The sequence below is a fragment of the Hemitrygon akajei genome, chromosome 1 (assembly GCF_048418815.1).
Source record: "Hemitrygon akajei chromosome 1, sHemAka1.3, whole genome shotgun sequence".
Lineage (NCBI taxonomy): Eukaryota > Metazoa > Chordata > Chondrichthyes > Myliobatiformes > Dasyatidae > Hemitrygon > Hemitrygon akajei.
The window spans coordinates 223,957,228-223,978,158 of NC_133124.1; the positions used below are offsets into that span (position 1 = coordinate 223,957,228).

At 42.1% G+C, this 20,931-nt stretch overlaps 1 protein-coding gene across 1 annotated transcript in view; it reads left to right on the forward strand.

Moving 5' to 3' along the window:
- Positions 1-20,931, forward strand: part of LOC140736168 (annexin A4-like) — a 145,194-nt gene that overhangs the window by 82,640 nt on the left and 41,623 nt on the right. The window contains exons 7-9 of the mRNA XM_073062033.1: positions 217-296; positions 4,313-4,369; positions 17,461-17,554. Coding sequence (XP_072918134.1) covers positions 217-296; positions 4,313-4,369; positions 17,461-17,554 — 231 coding nt within the window. The remainder of the gene's footprint in view (positions 1-216; positions 297-4,312; positions 4,370-17,460; positions 17,555-20,931) is intronic.

Consider the following 20,931-nt stretch of genomic DNA (forward strand, 5'->3'; position numbering starts at 1 on the left):
TTAACCTGGTTTCCTGAAAGAAATGATTGAGCTGAGAGGGCGATAGAAGGATTTGAATACTTGAATTAAATTTGTTTTAAAGCATGATTTGGTGTTTGATTGCTTGCCCTGAACAGTGGTTTCTGTCATTAGGGAACTGGATTTTGTTTTGTTTCCTTTGTTTTTGGCTTCTATATTACTTGTAGTTAGTTAATGATTGGAATCTTATTCTTTCAGACTTTGGCAAGAATCTGGAGGATGATATCTGTGGGGATACATCTCACATGTTCCAAAGAGTGCTCGTGTCCCTAGCAACGGTAAGGAAATGATTCTACTGCTTGCTGTAGTCACTGCTAGCACAGCTGTCCTGTTGAGTCTTTCAATGTTTCTGCTTTAGGAACAACTTCAGAAATTCAAATGTTAGTGCTGAAAAGCTGTTTTCTGGATCCAGTAAAAATATAAATATGTTCACCATGTGATTAACCTCTAACAGATTTGAAGAAGGCATGGACAAAAGTTTGATTCGCAATATTAAAGATATTTGTTATGTTTTTCTGTTATTCATATTTGCAGACTTTGATCTGAATTGAAAATTGCTCTTTATCACTTTTAGAATTTGATGCTTTCCAAATTCACAATTCCTATCATATTTACAATTCTGTGTGTCTGATTATCTCCTTGGACTGTTATTAAAGATGGGCTTAAAAACAAAAGATTCTGGAAACACATGGCAAATTCGGCAATATCTGTGGAAAGAGAGAGAGTTAATATTTCAGGATAATATTAACTGTTCCTTTTTCCACAAATATTCTTGACCTGTTCATTCCCAATATTTTTAAAAATTTATTTCAAGGTTCCAGTATCTGTTTTTTTTTCATTTTTCAATTATCGATGGAAATTATGATGATGCATGGAGGCAGGTGTTGCACCCAAAGCAACCTGTAAGGTCAAATCTTCCAAATTTCCTCAGTTTCCCCTTCCATATTAGGGAAGGTTGAGCTACAGCTTTGTTCCTCTCTGCTCACTAATTCTAACTACAAAGGTTTGAGGATCAATATGGTTATTCTTGCCGTGACTCTTAACATTTCTTTGTATGTTGTTGACTTGAGTGGAACTAGGTATTTTACTCAGAGAAAGATGCACACAAGAGAATGCAGATTCTGGAATCTGGAGCAACAAAATAACCTGCTAAGGATCAAGAGACCAAACAAAGTGATGATGGGAGAACAATGGATATGGTGTACTATGAGTTTTAGTGAGACAAGGTTCATTCAGGAACCTCCTGTGTGCTACTCTGCCCAAGCTTGTTCTCCAGCTCTCTCCTGTATTCCTCTTTAGCCATCTTGATCTTCTCCTTTAGCTCCCTCTGCACATGTTTCAATTTCTCCCTGTTTCCTGATCTAAAGGCTCTCTTTTTGTGGTTGAGAAGAGCTTTCAGATCACTGGTGACTCATGGTTTGTTGGTAGGAAAGCAGCGAACAGTCCATGATGGTATTAAAATGTACACACAGAAATTGATGTAGCCAATGATGCAAGCAGTAAGTCGATTAATATCCTCCCCACATGGTTCACAAAGTGCATTCAAGTCAGTAACCTCAAAACAGCCCTTCAAGGCCTTAATGGCCTCTGGAGACCATTTCTTTACTCTCTTGATGATAGCTAGCTGTTAATTTGGGTTTATACAAGGGCATGAGGTGAACCAAGTTGTCATCTGATCTTCCAAGTTGGAGGAGAGCTATGGAGCTGTATGCATCTTTAATATTTGCATACAAGGGATACAGTGTTTTAATTTCGCTTGTATGCTGACTGGGGCTGATAAGTGGCAGATGGATTTCAATCTGGATAAGTGTGAAATGATACACTTTGGAAAGTTGACCTTGAATGTGAAGCACAAAGTTTGGATTCTTAGCAATGTGTAGAAAAAAGGGTTTTTGGGGTACAAGTCCATAGATCCCTTAAAGTTGGCCTTTGCTTGTTTGGGATTGAATTCAAGAGCTGCAAGTTATTGTTGCAGCTCTATAGAACTCTGGGTGGTCCACCCTTGCAGTATTGTATTCAGTTCTCGTCACCTCAATATAGGAAATTTGGAGGCTTTAGAGAGGTGTAGAGGAGATTTACCAGGATGCTGCGTGGATTAGGGAAAATGTCTTATGAGAAAAGGTTGAAAGAGTTATGTGTTTTTTTTTGCATTGGAGTGAAGAAGGAAATGAGTTGACAATAGAAGTGTATAAGAGGGAAAAAAGGCATAGATAGAGTGGACAGCCATAAGTGCATGGAAGTCAATGCAGTCAGGGAGGGGTTGGTAGAAGCGGATACATTAGGGATATTTAAGAGTCTTTTAGATAGATACATGGGTGATAGATAAATAAAAGGTTAGATGATCTTAGAGTAGGTTAATAGGTTGGCACGTCATGGCAGAAGGTCCTATTCTATGTTCTACTGTTCTGTGTTCTGATTGTTGATCACCAGGAGGGAAGAGGAATTGTTACCTAGACCTATTTCTTCTTTCCCACAAGTGCTGCTCAGTCAGTTGAGTTCTCAAGCAGATTATTTGCTGTGCTAGTTATTTTCTTCATTGCACAGAAACATCTCGTCACATTTCGACACATCTAGTCCATGCATTACGGTATCTATACCTGTGATAATTTTATATACTTCTATCAAATCTCTCCTCGTTCTTCTACACCCCAGGGAATAGTCTGAACTTATTCAACCTTCCCCTCAAGTCCTGACAACATCCTTGTGAATTTTCTCTGTACTCTTTCAATCTTACTGACATCTTTCCGGTAGGTAGGTGACCAAATCTGCACACAATACACCAAATTAGGCCTTAACAATGTTTTGTGCAACTTCAGTGTAACATCCTAGGCTCTTGTACTCAGTATTTTGTTTTATGAAGGCCAATGTTCCAGAAAGTTTCTTTATGACCCTATCTATCTGTAATGCTTCTTACATAGATTATTGATCTGTATTCCCAGATCCCTCTGTTCTTCTGCACTCAATGCCCTACCCCTCACTGCAAGTCCTACCCTGGTTGGTACTCCGAAAGTACCTCACACTTACCTGTATTAAATTCCATTTTTCCAGCTGGTTGAGATCCTGATGCAAGCTTTGATACTCTTTCTTGCTGTCTACTACATCACCAGTCTTGGTTTCATCCACAAATTTGTTGATCCAATTTACCACACTATCATCCAGATCATTGCTATACATAGATGATAAACAGCACCAATTCCTGTGGCACACCATTAGTCACAGGCCTCCAGTCAGAGAGGCAACCATCTATTACCACTCTGTGGCTTCTTCCATGAAGCCAATGTCGAATCTAATGGACTACCTCACCCAGAATGCTGAGCCATGACTTCCTTTGGAGGTGCCTCACTTGTTAAGACCTTTATTCCCACAGCACAATAATCAACTGAGCTTGAGTTACACAGTCTCCAAAACAGTCCTTTCACATGAGGCAACACTTCATGTGCAAGTCTGTTGGGATCCTCTATTATATCTGGTGCTCTTGGCGTGGCCTCCTCTACATCAGTGAGACCTGACTGATGTAGTAGAGTGGGGAACTACTTTGAGTACTTCCTTTCTGTCCGCTACAAAAGCTGGGATTTCCCAGTAGCAACCCATTTCAAATCAACATCCCATATCCATTCCCTCATGTTGGTCCATGGCTTCCTCTACTACCACAATGAAGCCATGCTCAGGTTGGAGGAGCAGCATCGTAGCCACCAGCCTGATGGCACAAACATCAATTTCTCTGATTTCTAGTAATTTCTCTCCCCTTCACTCTTGTCTCTTTTTCCATTCCCCATTCTGACTCCCCACTCACCCTTTCTCTTCTCTCCTGCTATCACTTCCGTCTGGCATCCCTTCTTTCCTTTCTTCAATTGTCCACTGCCATGTCCTATCAGATTTCTTCTTCAGCCCTTTACCTCATCTACTCATTAACTTACAGCTCTTACTTTGCTACTCCCCTTCCCCTCACCTATCACCTGCCAGCTTGTACTCCTTCCCCTCTCTCACCTAATTTTGGTTTCTTCTTAATTCTATTCCAGCCCTGATAAAAGGTCTTGGCCTGAAACATCGACTGTTTATTTCTCTTCACAGATGCTGCCTGACCTGCTTGAGTTCCTCCAGCATGTTGTGAGTGTTGCTCAGGGTTTCCAGCATCTGCAGAGTCTCTTGTGTTTAGGTCTTGAGCATAGTCAGGTTCAGTGTATCAATAGAACTGGAGCAACTGCTACCCTCAACTGAATTTTTACAGTACCAAAAGTGTCCATTTCATCAAATGTATTTATTTCATTTTATTGAATGTTGGCATTTTTTTCAGGGAAACAGAGATGAAGGAAATCATGTTGATGAGCAGCAAGCTAAGAAGGATGCACAGGTCAGTAGTGGTATTATGGAGGCATTATATATATCTCTTACATGGCCAGACCCCTACAAGAGATAGCTAAAACTATTGCTTCAGAACAGGTATGGAGTATCTGGAGACCCTAGCCATGTATTTGATCAACAACTTAAGATTAAGGTTGAAGATGAGACACCACCCCCCCCATTATGCTCCCTCTGTGTGAGGTTACTGTGCTGATGTGATATTATCTCTGATTAGTACTGCAATTCCTTTCCCCAGCTTACCATATAACAATTACAGCACGGAAACAGGCCATCTCGGCCCTTCTAGTCCGTGCCGACACTTACACTCACCTAGTCCCACTGGCCCGCACTCAGTCCATAACCCTCCATTCCTTTCCTGTCCATATACCTATCCAATTTTACATTAAATGACAATACCAAACCTGCCTCTACCACTTCTACTGGAAGCTCATTCCACACAGCTGCCACTCTCTGAGTAAAGAAATTCCCCCCTCATGTTACCCTTAAACTTTTGCCCCCTAACTCTCAAATCATGTCCTCTTGTTTGAATCTCCCCTACTCTCAATGGAAAAAGCCTATCCATGTCAACTCGATCTATCCCCCTCATAATTTTAAATACCTCTATCAAGTCCCCCCTCAACCTTCTACACTCCAAAGAATAAAGACCTAACTTGTTCAGCCTTTCCCTGTAACTTAGGTGCTGAAACCCAGGTAACATTCTAGTAAATCTTCTCCGTACTCTCTCTATTTTGTTGATATCTTTCCTTTAATTCGGTGACCAGAACTGTACACAATACTCCAAATTCGGCCTTACCATTGCCTTGTACAATTTTAACATTACATCCCAACTCCTATATTCAATGACGGAGGGTCCTGACAAAGGGTCTCGGCCCAAAACGTCGACAGTGCTTCTCTTTATAGATGCTGCCTGGCCTGCTGTGTTCTACCAGTATTTTGTGTGTGTTGTTTGAATTTCCAGCATCTGCAGATTTCCTCGTGTTTGCTCCTATACTCAATGCTCTGATTATAAAGGCCAGCATACCAAAAGCTTTCTTCACCACCCTATCCACATGAGATTCCACCTTCAGGGAACTATGCACCATTATTCCTAGATCACTCTGTTCTACTGCATTCTTCAGTGCCCTACCATTTACCATGTATGTCCTATTTGGATTATTCCTACCAAAAGGTAGCACCTCACACTTATCAGCATTAAACTCCATCTGCCAAAGTTTAGCTTACTCTTCTAGCTGGCCTAAATCTCTCTGCAAACTGAAAACCTACTTCATTATCCACAACGCCTCCTACCTTAGTATCATCTGCATACTTACTAATCCAATTTATAACCCCATCATCCAGATCATTAATGTATATGACAAACAACACTGGACCCAATACAGATCCCTGAGGCACACCACTAGTCACTGGCCTCCAACCTGACAGTTATCCACCATTACTCTCTGGAATCTCCCATCTAGCCACTGTTGAATCCATTTTACTACTTCAATATTAATACCTAACGATTGAACCTTCCTAACTAACCTTCCGCGCGGAACCTTGTCAAAGGCCTTACTGAAGTCCATATAGACAACATCCACTGCTTTACCATCGTCAACTTTCCTCGTAACCTCTTCAAAAAATTCAATAAGATTTGTCTTTCTTTTCTTTTTCAATCTTTTTATTATTATTATTAATATCAACAAAATAAAATTGATACATAGATAATGGGATTACAAACATACACATTTCAACTGAACATGAAAAAATACATAAGCAATGATTACAGTATAAATGAGTATTCCCAAATCATGGACGATATAATTTACAAATAAACAAGGCAAACCTAGGTATATCATAATATATATTTTTAAAAAAACAGAAAAAAGAAAAAATTATGCAAAAAAACTAATCTAATAATCTAATAACTAATAAGGAAAAAAACAGAAAAAAGAGAAAAAGAAAAAATGGAAAAAAAAGGGCTGTTTATAATATCTCACAAAAATACAAAATCATCAGTGTAGTCAACTCCGATCCTCTCAACATATATAAAATCGAAACTGGAAAAACAAATAGGCTTGGAACAGGGTCATATTACATCATATGAAAATATTGAATAAATGGTCTCCATATCTTTTCAAATTTAATAGAAATATCAAATACAACACTTCTAATTTTTTCTAAATTTAGACATAATGTGGCGACCCAATTACTAGCACACTCGAACCGGCTGACAATTAGCCAGCGTGCAGGCACAAAGGAAGAAAGCCTGAGGGGGTTTCAGTTCGTGCCTCTCGAGGCATCCGGTGGGGGAGAGAGGCTTTAAAGCAAGGCTGTGAAGTTGGAATAAACTTTATCTTTGACTGCAGTTTACCGACTCTGTGTCGTTATTTTAGCGCTGCGTGTAGCACACCGCTACAATCGGTGACCCTGACGGTCCAAACGTTTTTGGACCGGAGATGAGCGATGCTGCATCTGTTCATGTGGTTTCCTTGAAACTGCCAAGCTTCTGGATGCTACAACCTCACCTATGGTTTCAGCAAGCAGAAGCCCAATTCCACGTTCGGCAGATAACCTCAGAGGACACCCGTTACTACTACGTGGTGAGCTCCCTCGACCAGGACACAGCGGCCCAGGTCGAGGAGTTCGTACAATCTCCCCTGGCGGACGGCAAGTACACGGAATTCAAAGCCCTGCTCATAAGGACTTTCGGGCTCTCCCGCCGCGAGCGAGCTGCCCGTTTACTGCACCTGGATGGCTTGGGAGACAGGCCTCCATCAGCTTTAATGAATGAGATGTTGTCTCTGGCCGATGGACACACACCCTGCCTCATGTTTGAGCAGGCATTCCTGGAGCAGCTGCCCGAGGACATACGCCTGCTGCTGTCCGATGCGGATTTCAGCGACCCCCGGAAGGTGGCAGCCCGGGCGGACTTGCTGTGGAACGCCAAGAAGGGGAGTGGGGCGTCCATCTCACTGATCACCCGGCCACGCTCCCAGCAGCAAACCAGTCCAGGCCCGGCCGCAGAGCCCGCTAAACCCAGAGGCCAGGGTGTGGAGCCCAATGAGCAATGGTGTTTCTACCACCAGCGGTGGGGCGCAGAAGCCCGCCGTTGTCGCCCGCCCTGCCAGTTCCCGGGAAACGCCAGGGCCAGCCGTCGCTGATGGCTACGGCAGCTGGCCATCGGGATAGCCTCCTGTATGTGTGGGACAGCAGGTCGGGACGCCGGTTTTTGGTCGACACCGGTGCCGAGATCAGCGTCTTACCTCCGACGAGTTACGACACACGCAGCAGGGCGCCGGGTCCCCCCCCGCGAGCCGCGAATGGCAGCACAATAAGGACTTATGGCACCCGTCCGGTGCAGCTACGGTTCGGCTTCAGCCAGTTCACGTGGGACTTCACACTGGCCGCTGTAGCCCAACCGCTTCTGGGTGCAGATTTCTTGCGGGCTCACAGCCTACTGGTCGACCTGCCCAGGAAGAGACTGGTTCATGCCGAGACCTTTCAGACGTTCTCCCTGGGTGCAGCCCAGTTGCCAGCCCCTCACCTCGGCTCCATCACGCTGTCCGACAACGACTTCACCAGGGTCCTGGCGGATTTCCCATCGGTTCTGGCACCGCAGTTCGCGGCAGCCATGCCCCGACATGGCGTACAGCACCACATCCCGACCCAGGGACCACCCCTCCACGCCCGTGCTCGGCGGCTTCCCCCGGACAAGCTCCGATTGGCGAAGGAGGAGTTCAAGAGGATGGAGGAATTGGGGATCATCCGGCGGTCCGACAGCCCATGGGCCTCCCCCCTGCACATGGTGCCCAAAGCGACAGGGGGCTGGAGACCGTGCGGCGACTACCGCAGGCTGAACGAGGCTACAACACCGGACCGCTACCCTGTGCCGCACATTCAGGACTTTGCAGCAAACCTGCATGGCGCAAGGATCTTCTCCAAGGTAGACCTCATCCGCGGATACCATCAAATCCCAATGCATCCGGACGACGTCCCCAAAACGGCTCTCATCACCCCATTCGGCCTTTTTGAGTTCTTCCGCATGCCGTTCGGCCTGAAGAATGCCGCACAGACGTTCCAGCGGTTGATGGATGCGGTGGGACGCGACCTGGACTTCGCATTCATCTATTTGGACGACATCCTCATAGCCAGCAGCAGCCGTCAGGAGCATCTGTCCCACCTCCGACAACTCTATGCCCGGCTGAGTGACTACGGTCTAACAATCAACCTGGCCAAATGCCAGTTCGGGCTCGACACCATTGACTTCCTGGGCCACAGGATTACCACAGACGGGGCAACCCCTCTGCCCGCTAAGGTAGATGCGGTCCGCCATTTCCCCCGACCCACCACGATCAAAGGCCTTCAGGAATTCATAGGTATGGTCAATTTCTACCACCGCTTCCTCCCTTCAGCTGCCCGGATCATGCACCCCCTGTTCGCCTTGCTGTCCGGTCCGGGCAAGGACATTACCTGGGACGAGGAGTCCGCCGCCGCTTTCATTCAAACGAAGGATGCCTTGGCGAATGCCGCGATGCTAGTGCACCCCAGAATGGACGTCCCTACTGCCCTCACAGTGGATGCATCTAATACGGCAGTCGGTGGGGTACTGCAGCAGCTCATCGCGGGCCGCTGGCAACCCCTGGCGTTTTTCAGCAAACACCTGCGGCCACCCGAGCTCAAATACAGTGCTTTTGACCGGGAGCTGTTGGCGCTATACCTGGCAATCCGGCATTTCAGGTACCTCTTAGAAGGTAGGCCCTTCACTGCGTTCACGGACCACAAACCGCTTACCTTTACATTCACAAAGGTGTCCGATCCCTGGTCGTCCCGCCAGCAACGCCATCTGTCCTACATCTCTGAATACACGACGGATGTCCGGCATGTCTCGGGTAAGGACAATGTCGTGGCGGATGCGCTCTCTCGCCCTAACATTCACGCCCTTTCCCAAGGGGTAGACTTTGAGGCGCTGGCAGAGGCACAGCAGGCAGATGAGGAGTTCCCGAGTTACAGGACCGCAGTCTCCGGTTTGCAGCTCCTGGACCTCCCCGTAGGCCCAGGTGAGAGGACCCTACTCTGTGACGTCGCCACCGGCCAGCCCCGTCCCGTCGTCCCGCCACCTTGGCGATGACGTGTTTTCGACTCTGTTCATAACTTGGCGCACCCCTCCATCCACACTACCATCCGGATGGTCTCCAGCAGGTTTGTTTGGCATGGACTCCGCAAGCAGGTCCGTGAATGGGCCAGAACGTGCATGCACTGCCAGACGGCCAAGGTGCAGCGACACACCAAAGCTCTGCCGCAGCAGTTCCACCCCACCCACTGGCATTTCAATCACATTCATGTGGATATCGTGGGCCCCCTGCCAGTGTCGCGCGGAACGCGGCACCTCCTGACTATCGTGGACCGGTTCACAAGATGGCCAGAGACGGTCCCGCTCACCGACACCACCTCTGAATCTTGTGCCCGGGCACTGATCGCCACCTGGGTGTCCCGCTTTGGTGTACCGGCCCACATTACCTCCGACAGAGGCGCCCAGTTCACCTCCAGCCTGTGGTCAGTGATGGCCAGCCTGTTGGGGACTCAGCTGCACCACCCACAGTCGAACGGACTGTTGGAGCGTATCCTCCGTCACCTGAAGTCGGCTCTCATGGCCCGCCTGCGAGGAGCTAACTGGGCGGACGAGCTTCCCTGGGTCCTACTTGGCATCCGCACGGCGCCCAAAGACGATCTGCACGCTTTGTCGGCCGAGTTGGTGTATGGCGCACCCCTGGTCGTTCCCGGGGAGTTCATACCAGCCCCAAGGGGGTGAGAGGAAGAACCCACAGCAGTCCTGGGCAGACTACGCGAGAGGCTCGGTAACCTGGCCCCCATACCCACTTCGCAGCATGGGCAGCACCCGACCTGCATACCCAAAGACCTGCAGAACTGTAAGTTTGTGTTTGTACGACGGGGCGGGCATCGGCCACCGCTGCAACGGCCCTACGAGGGGCCGTTTATGGCGATCAGAAACAACAGGTCCACGTTCGTGCTGGATGTTGGGCGGAGAGAGGAGGTTTTCACGGTGGACCGACTCAAACCGGCCCATGTGGACTTGGCGCAACCAGTCGAGTTTCCGGCACTGCGGCGCAGAGGCCGACCTCCCAAACAGGGTCTGGCCCAGACTGTGGACATTTGGGGGTATATCGCCAGTTCTGCGGGGGGGGGTTATGTGGCGACCCAATTACTAGCACACTCGAACCGGCTGACAATTAGCCAGCGTGCAGGCACAAAGGAAGAAAGCCTGAGGGGGTTTCAGTTTGTGCCTCTCGAGGCATCCAGTGGGGGAGAGAGGCTTTAAAGCAAGGCTGTGAAGTTGGAATAAACTTTATCTTTGACTGCAGTTTACCGACTCCATGTCGTTATTTTAGCGCTGCGTGTAGCACACCGCTACAATAACATAGTTCGAGAAAACCAATGAAATACAGTAGGAAGATTAATTTCTTTCCAATTCAACAAAATAGATCTTCTAGCCATTAATGTAAGAAATGCAATCATTTGACAAGCGGAGGAGGATAAATGGAGTGAGTCCATCATTGGTAAACCAAAAATTGCAGTAATAGGATGAGGTTGTAAATCAATGTTCAGTACCGTGGAAATAATATCGAAAATGTCTTTCCAATATTTTTTCAAAAGCGGGCATGACCAAAACATATGAGTTATGGACGCTATCTCAGAATGACCTCTGTCACATATAGGATTTATATGGGAATAAAAACGAGCCAATTTATCCTTGGACATATGAGCCCTGTGCACAACTTTAAACTGTATTAATGAATGTTTAGCACATATAGATGATGTATTAACTAATTGAAGAATTTTATCCCAATTCTCAATAGGGATAGTAAGGTTAAGTTCTCTTTCCCAATCACTTTTAATCTTATAGAAGGGCTCTGAACGTATCTTCATAATTATATTGTAAAGTTTTGATATTAGCCCTTTCTGAGAAGGATTTAGTTCAAACAAATTCTCCAAAATACCTGAAGACACAAAATTTGGAAAAGTAGCAAGTACAGTATTTAAGAAGTTCCTAATCTGTAAATATCTAAAAAAAAAGAAATCTAGGCAAATTATATTTATTAGATAATTGCTCGAAAGACATAAAACAATTATCCAAAAATAAATTGGAAAATCGTAGTAATCCTTTAGTCTTCCAAGCTGAATAAGCTTGGTCTATAATAGAAGGATAAAAAAAGCAATTGGATACAATAGGAATATTTAAAACAAACTGAGTCAACCCAAAAAATTTCCAAAATTGAAACCATATACGTAAAGTATGTTTAACTATCGGGTTGTCAATTCGTTTCGGCAATTTAGAAAGAGCAAAGGGAAGAGAAGTCCCTAAAATAGAACCCAGTGCAAATCCTTGTACAGATTTAATTTCCAGGTTCACCCAATGAGGGCTAAAAGACATATCCCAATCCTTTAACCAACATATCAAATATCGGATATTAACTGCCCAATAATAAAATCTAAAATTAGGCAATGCCAATCCACCTTCCTTCCTTACCTTCTGTAAATATATTTTACCTAATCTAGGATTTTTATTCTGCCATATATATGAGGAAATTTTTCAATCAACATTAGCAAAAAAAGATTTCGGAATAAAAATTGGTACCGCTTGAAATATATATAAAAACTTGGGTAAAATAACCATCTTAATAGCATTAATCCGACCTATCAGAGATAAAAATAGTGGTGACCATTTAGTAAACAAACATTTAATCTGATCGATTAAGGGTAAAAAATTAACCTTAAATAAGTCCTTATAGTTTTTTGTGATTTTAATCCCTAAGTAAATAAAAGAGTCATTAACTAATTTAAAAGGTAAATTTCCATAAATTGGAACCTGTCTATTTAAAGGAAACAATTCACTCTTATTAAGCTTTAATTTATACCCAGAAAAATCACTAAATTGATCCAACAATGATATAACTGCAGGAATGGATTTCTCAGGATCAGAAATAAATAATAATAAATCATCTACATATAATGATAACTTATGTATATCTGTCCCACGATTAATGCCAAAAATGTTCTGTGATTCTCTGATAGCAATTGCCAAGGGTTCTAAAGCAATATCAAATAATAATGGACTAAGAGGACAGCCTTGTCTAGTACCCCGAAATAAACGAAAAAAGGGAGATCTTTGATTGGTAGTAAGCACCGAGGCTACTGGAGTATGATATATCAGTTTAATCCAGGAAATGAATGTCGGACTAAAATTAAACTTCTCAAGCACATTAAATAAGTATGACCATTCAACTCTATCAAACGCTTTCTCCGCATCTAATGAAATGACACATTCTGAAGTGCTATGTGAAGGAGTATAAACAATATTCAATAATCTCCTAACATTGAAAAAAGAATAGCGATTTTTAATAAAACCAGTTTGATCTTCCGAAATAATTTGGGGTAAAACCTTCTCCAGCCTGGATGCCAGTAACTTGGAAAAGATCTTGGAATCTACATTCAATAAAGATATTGGTCTATAGGATGCACAGTCAGTAGGGTCTTTATCTTTCTTCAATATTAAAGAAATGGAAGCTCTATAAAAAGATTGTGGCAGATTGCCCAATCTAATTGCTTCTTCAAAAACCCTGCATAACCAAGGAGAAAGAGTAGCGGAAAAACATTTTAAAAATTCTACTGTATACCCATCTGGACCTGGTGCTTTCCCAGAATTCATAGAGGAAATAACCCTTTTAATTTCTGCATCTGTAACAGGAGTTTCTAATATTGAAAGATCATCTGATGATAATTTTGGAAAATTCAATTTCCCAAGAAAATCACACATGGTATTACGATCATGAGGGAATTCAGAACGATACAGGGAGGTATAAAAATCTTGAAATGATTTGTTTATCTCATAATGGTTAACTGTCAGATCCCCATTTTGCTGACGGATCTTAGTAATTTGACGTTTAACCAAAGCATTCTTCAATTGACTAGCTAACAGTTTACCCGCTTTATCACTATGTATATAAAAATCAGATCTGGTTTTCATTAATTGATTTTCAATGGAAGATGTAAGTAATAAACTATGTTCCGTTTGAAGTTCAACCCTTTGTTTGTTAAGCTCCTTACTAGGAGTAATCGAATATTTCTTGTCAATCTCTTTAATTTTATCAACCAATAAAAGAGTTTCCTTCTTAATGCGTTTTCTCAGACCAACAGAGTAAGAGATAATCTGTCCACGTATATATGCTTTAAAAGTGTCCCAAAGTGTCCCGCAAGAAATATCATCCGTGGAATTAGTTGAAAAGAAGAAATCGATCTGTTCCTTCATAAATTTAATAAAATCCGGATCTTGCAGTAAGGTAGAATCAAATCACCATTGTCTAGCACTAGAAGCTGTATCCGTAAATTTAATAGAAAGTTTTAATGGAGCATGGTCAGAGATGGCTATAATATCATAATTACAACCAATTACCGATAGAATAAAACAAGAGTCAATAAAAAAATAATCAATTCTCGAGTAGGAATGATAAACATGTGAGAAAAATGAAAACTCTTTGTCCTTAGAATGCCGAAATCTCCAAATATCAACAATTCCATTATCAGTCAAAAAAGAGTTAATATAAGTGGCCGACTTGTTAGGTAAAGTCTGAGTAGATATAGATTTGTCCATCAAAGGATTTAGACAACAATTAAAGTCACCACCCATTATTAACTTATATTCATTTAGATTAGGTAGAGAAGTAAATAAGGACTTAAAAAAATCGGGACAATCCACATTTGGATCATAAACATTAACCATAGCAACCTTTTTGTTAAAAAGTAAGCCAGTAATTAACAAAAATCTACCATTCGGATTGGAAAAGATATCGTGTTGGACAAATGCAATAGAGGAGTCAATAAAAATTGAAACTCCCCTTACTTTAGCATTCAAATTCGAATGATACTGTTGACTCCTCCAAAACCTAAAAAAGCGATAATTGTCCTCTTTCCTCACATGAGTTTCTTGTACAAAAATAATATGAGCATTAAGTCTTTGGAATACTTTTTCCGTTTAATTGGATGATTTAAGCCGTTAGTATTCCAAGAGACAAAATTAATGTTCTGAGCCATATTTCTGAAATCAACCTTTTGGTATATAAAGGGTTAACCAAATTATGAACTCATGCACCCGGAAGAGGAACAAAAATAAGGGGCGAACTCGGAAGTGACAACATCGCGGACATTTTAGTAGTTTAAAATCAGCCCAAATGAAGAAACTAAAAAAAACTGATATAAGGAACATAAGATTTAGAAAAAGACCTCCCACCCCCCACCCAAGAGGAAAAAAGAGCACCCCAGCCAGGGATAGGCTGGGAAAAAGGAAAGATGAAACTAAATCTACCCTCATATCAGCAGAAGACAACTCCATATATAAAGGATAAAAAAAAGATCCACCCAAACTCTAAAGAAATAATAATCACTATACTAAAACCATACTTCTTAATGTAATTGGTAGTAAAAAAAACAAAAAGAATATAATCACTAGTAACTTATAAATTGGGTTAAAACCCAAACAAACCAAAAAAAAATTTAAACTGTGATAAGAGATGCATTTTAGGAAGAAGACGAGAGAAAAAAAAATCTTAAGTAAAAAAAAAATTCACCTTCGAAGGATTAATAATAATGACCAAAGATAAAATACAGTGGTTAAAGTAAGTAAAATAAAAAAGATTAGTATGTCAAAAAAAAAACTTTAACTAGAGTGTAAAATATAGAGTAAACCACCACCAATAGCCAGAAACAAAATCTGGTTTTGGAAACAAAAACCATCTTGCACGATCAACATCACTCATTTATTAGAAATGAGAATCCGTAGCAGTAGGAAAGTTCTCATTCAGAAAGCTTCTCGCTTCAGATGTAGAAAGAAAAATACGCCGTGATGCATTCGGAGGCGAGATTCTGAGCTTCGCAGGGTATAAGAGCGCAGATTTTAGATTTTTCTCATAACATTCGGACATCAGAGGTTTAAAAAGAAGCCTTGCCTTCATTACTTCTGGACTAAAATCTTCCACTAATCGAAAATTGTGATCTTGAAATTTAACCATCCCTACACGCCAAGCCACACGAATAAGTTGCTCTTTAACATGCACATAGTGAAATCGGACAATTACAACCGGTGGTTTAGCTGAAGCACTTGGTGATCGACGCATAATTCTGTGAGCGTGATCAAGTAACGGAGGACTGTCTGGGAATACAGAAGGGAACACATCCTTTAAAAGTTGAGCAAAATACTTCGAGGGGTCCCCTTGTTCAATACCTTCCGGGAGACCAAGTATGCATAAGTTCTGTCTTCTGGACCGATTCTCAAAGTCAACACTCTTGGCTTTAAGTGTTTCCACCTGTTTAATCGTCGAAAGTAATTTCTGCTCCAGTTTTCCAATTATCAAGTCTAGCTTCCGAGCGTCCTCTTGCAAAGTTGCGATTAGAACTTGCTGCTGGTTAACTACTGAATCCGTCTTATCCATATAATCTTGAAAAGCCTTTATATCTTGTTTAAAAATATGTCGTTGTTCTTCAAATTTTTCATTTAAAACCTCCAATAATATTTCATAAGTCAATTCAGTGCGCTTAGGATCAGTCTTTTTCTTTTTCCCGTTCCCGTTAGAATCCTTCCCAGGTTCTCGCCCTTTAGATCTAAGAGCCATTTCTGTATTCATTTCTTCAAAAATTCACAATAAACTCTTAAAGATAAGTCCAAAAAAGTAGCAAGAATCTTTTGGAGTAGGTAAAAGTAAGTTAAACAAGGGTGATCATAGGTTAAAAAAGGTAAAGGTTATGGAGCGAATCTGAAACAGTGCTCACTCCATGAGTGTCTCCTGCTGACCTCCAATAAGATTTGTCAAACATGACCTTCCATGTACAAATCCATGCTGACTATTCCTAATCAGACCCTGTCTATCCAGATAATTATATATACCATCTCTAAGAATACTTTCCATTAATTTACCCACCACTGACGTCAAACTGACAGGCCTATAATTGCTAGGTTTACTCTTAGAACCCTTTTTAAACAATGGAACCACATGAGCAATATGCCAGTCCTCTGGCACCATCCCCATTTCTAATGAAATTTGAAATATTTCTGTCAGAACCCCTGCTATTTCTACACTAACTTCCCTCAAGGTCCTAGGGAATATCCTGTCAGGACCCAGAGATTTATCCACTTTTGTATTCCTTAAAAGTGCCAGTACTTCCTCCTCTTTAATTGTCATAGTTTCCATAACTTCCCTACTTGTTTCCCTTACCTTACACAATTCAATATCCTTCTCCATAGTGAATGCCGAAGAAAAGAAATTGTTCAAAATCTTCCCCATCTCTTTCGGCTCCACACATAGCTGTCCTCATTCTCACTTGAGAGTGAGCTGACCTCACTCTCTTATCTCTTAAACATTGAACATTTTGTTAAATACTTTGGTAAAATTCATGCAGAATACATTAAACATATTACCCTTATTAACCCTTAATATTACATCTTTAATTCAAATTGGTTGTATCTAATCGCTTAGGAAATGAATGTTGTCTGTCCTTGATGGTGCTTTTTCAATGATTTTATGCAAGTTGAACTATATAGTGTGAATTTCATAATATTTCTCTACCACCAATATTGCGCTAACTGTCCTGTAATCATCTGAACTATCACTTTATTTATCAGCAATGAAGTATCAGCACTCTTACAATTTTGAGACTTTGCCAGGAGGAAATAGAAAAATCCTGATCAAGGATTTCATTATTCCGCTCTCATTCCTTTAGAACCTGAAAGAGACTTTCTGAGCCCTAATAATTAACTATCATTTAACCATGTTCCTTGTACTGTAAAGGTTTCAAATCACCGAGTAATTCTAATTTTAATTTATGATTAAAATTTGAATTTGTAAAATACCTTGCTATCTACAGCAATTCACAGACATCTGTACAAAGGGGCTTCCAATGTGATTTTCATGTGTGGTTTCTGACTCACCAGAGTCTAATTCTGATTTTGGATGTTGTTTGTGGTTAATGGTGTGATTGCTGAAATTTATTTCAAAATATGTATAACCTGAATTTGTTCTGTCTTTCCCTGTGTAGACACTGTATGATGCTGGTGAGAAAAAGTGGGGAACAGATGAAGTTGCGTTCTTGAGTATTCTTTGTACCAGGAACCCAGCACATTTGAGAAAAGGTAAGGGATATCTGGTTCAGCTACTGAACACTACCAGTTCAACATTCTGTGTTGAGACATCTTTAGGTTTTTCTAAAGACTATGTCACCAAATTTGTTTTTAAAAACTGTGCTGTCATTTCTGTATCACTGAGCCATGTACGTACCACGAGCTTCAGAAATTCATGGGGTCCAATCCCATGCTTGACAAATGAACATTAGATTGGGGTTAAAATGCAACACTGAGGAAGTACTGTGAGGTTAGAACTGACACCTTTCAAATTAAATGATAAACAAGTGTCCTTCTGCCCTTTTAGATACATTTTAAAGAATCCAATGATATTTTTTCTTTTCAAAAAGTGCTTTGTGTCCTTGCCACTGTTTAGACCATAAGACATGGGAACAGAATTAGGCCAGTTGGTCCCTCGAGTCTGCTACACCATTCAATCGTGGCTGATCCTTTGTTCCCTCCTCAGCCTGACCTCCTGGTCTTCTCCCTATAACCTTTGATGCCGTGTCCTATCAAGAACCTATCAATCTCTGCCTTAAGTACACCCATCAACCTGGCCTCCACAGCTGGCTGTGCTAACAAATTTCATAAATTCACCACCTTTCTGGCTAAAGAAATTTCTCCACATCTGTTTCAAATGGAAACCTCTGTATCCTGAGTCTGTGCCCTCTCGTCCTAGACACCCCACCATTGGGAACATCCTTTCCACATCTACCATGTCCTAGGCCTTTCAACATTCAAAAGGTTTCAATGAGATCCCCCCTCATCCTTTTAAATTCCAATGAGTACAGACCCAGAGCCATCAAATTCATCATATGATAACTCCTTCATTCTCAGTTATCCTTGTGAACTTCCTCTGAACCCTCTCTAATGCCAACACTTCTTTTACGAAGAAACCAAAACTGTTCACAATACTCAAGGTGAGGCCTCACCAGTGCCTTATAAAGCCTCAGCATCACATCCCTGATCCTGTATTCTAGACCTTTTGAAATCAATGTCAACATTGCATTTACCTTCCTCACCACCAACTCAACCTGCAAGTTAACCTTTAGGGTGTTCTGCACAAGGACTGCCAAGTCCCTTTGAATCTCAGATTTTTGGATTTTCTCCCTTTTTAAAAAAAAATAGCCTGCACATTTAGTTCTACTACCAAAATGTATGACCATGCATTTTCCAACATTGTATTTCATTTGCTACTTTCTTGCCCATTTGACATGCAGCATAAAAAGAAGTGGTCCTAACACCGACCCCTGTGGAAAACCACCAGTCACTGGAGCCAACCAGAAAAGGATCCTTTTGTTCCCACTCATTGCCTCCTTACGAATCAGCCAATACTCTTACCATCCCAGTAATTTTCTTGTAATACCATGGGCTCTTAACTTGGTAAGCAGCCTCATGTGTGGCACTTTGTCAAAGGCTTTCTGAATGCTCAGATATACAATATCCACTGCATTCCCTTTATCTATCCTACTTGTAATCTCCTCAAAGCATTTCAACAGGTTTGTCAAGCAAGATTTCCTCTTAAGGAAACATATTGACTTTGTCCTATCTTATCCTGTGTCTCCAAGTACTCCATAACCTTATCCTTAACAATTAACTCCAACGTCTTCCCAACCAATGAGCTCAGGCTAACCAGTCTATAATTTCCTTTCTACTGCCTTCCTCCTTTCTTAAAGAGTGGGGTGACATTTGCAGTTTTTCTGTCCTCTGGCACCATGCCAGAGTCCAATGATTTTTGAAATATTATTACTAATGCCTCCAAAATCTCTACTGCTCCCTCTTTCAGAACCCTGGGGTGCAGTTCATCTGGTCTGGGTGACTTGTGTATCCTCGCCTCTTTCAGCTTTTTGAGCACCTTCTACCTTGTAACAGTAACTGCACTCACTTCTCTTCCTTCACACATTACAAAATCTGGCACACTGCTGTTATTTTCCTCAGTGAAGAATGATGCAAAATACTCATTAATTCATCTGGCATCTTCTTGTCCCCAGTTTCTGTTTCTCTGGCCTCATTTTCTAGTGATCCTATATCCACTCTCATCTCTTTTATTCTTTTACATTCTTGAAAACGCTTTGACTATCCACTTTGATGTTGTTTGCTAGATTGCTTTCATATTTCTTCTTTTCCCTCCTAATGATTCTTATAGCTGCTCTCTGTAGATTTTAAAAGTTTCCCAACACTCTATCTTCTCACTAATTTTTGCTTTGTTGTATGCCCCTCTTTTGCTTTTACATTAGCTTCGACTTCCCTTGTCAGCCGTGGTTGTACTCTTTAGCCATTTGAGTATTTCTTTATCTTTGGAACACATCTATCTGCACCTTCCACATTCTTCCCAGAAACTCTAACCTTTGCTGCTCTGCTATCATCCCTGCCGTCATCTCCTTCCAATTTACTTTGGGCAACTCCTCTCATACTACCATAATTTCCTTTAATCCACTGAAATACCACTATGTCAGACTTTACTTTCTCCCTATCAAATTTCAAGTTGAACTCAAATCATATTGAGATCACTTGCTCCTAAGGGTTCCTTTACCTTAAGCTCCCTAATTGCCTCAGTTTAATTACATAACTCTCAATCCAGTATAGCTGATCCCCTAGTAGACTCAGTGATGAACTGATCTAAAACGCCATCTCACAGGCATTCAACAGACTCATTTCTTGTACTCTGTGCATGGAGATCTAACACTTTGAGTGCTGTATTTGCTACCCTTTTTGATTCTTATCACTAATGCACTGATTGTCAATCTGCTGGCTGCAATTTTGTCATATCATCTGACTGCATGCTATATTTGGTTTTTTTTTTAATACCATCCATCCTATCCTGAGTCCCTTCACTCTGGTTCCCACCCTCTGCCAAATTAGTTTAAATCCTCCCCAACAGCTCTAACATACCTGCCTGCGTGAATATTGGTCCCCCTCGGATTCAGGTGCAGCCCATCACTTTGGTACAGGGCATACCTCCCCCAGAAGAAATCCCATTGATCCAAGAACCTGAAGCACTGCCCCCTGCACCAGCTTCTCAGCCACTCATTTATTGCTAAATCATCCTGTTTCTACCCTCACTGGTGCATGGCACAGGTAGCAATCGAGAAATTACTACCCTGGAGGTCCTGTTTCTGAACTTTCTGCCTAGTTCTCTAAATTCACTCTTCAGGACCTCTTTGCTTCTCCTTCCTATGTCATTGGTACCAATATGTACCAAGATATCTGGCTGTCTCCCTCCCCCTCTGTGGGTTACTGTGGATGCTATCTTAGATGTCCCAGACTCTGGCAACATACCATCCAGATGTCCCTTTCATATCCACAGAATGTTCTGTCAGCTCTGGACATGTTGGCATTGCATACAGTGCATGGCAAGTTGCTTGATCTGCTGAACCATCTCAGGCCAC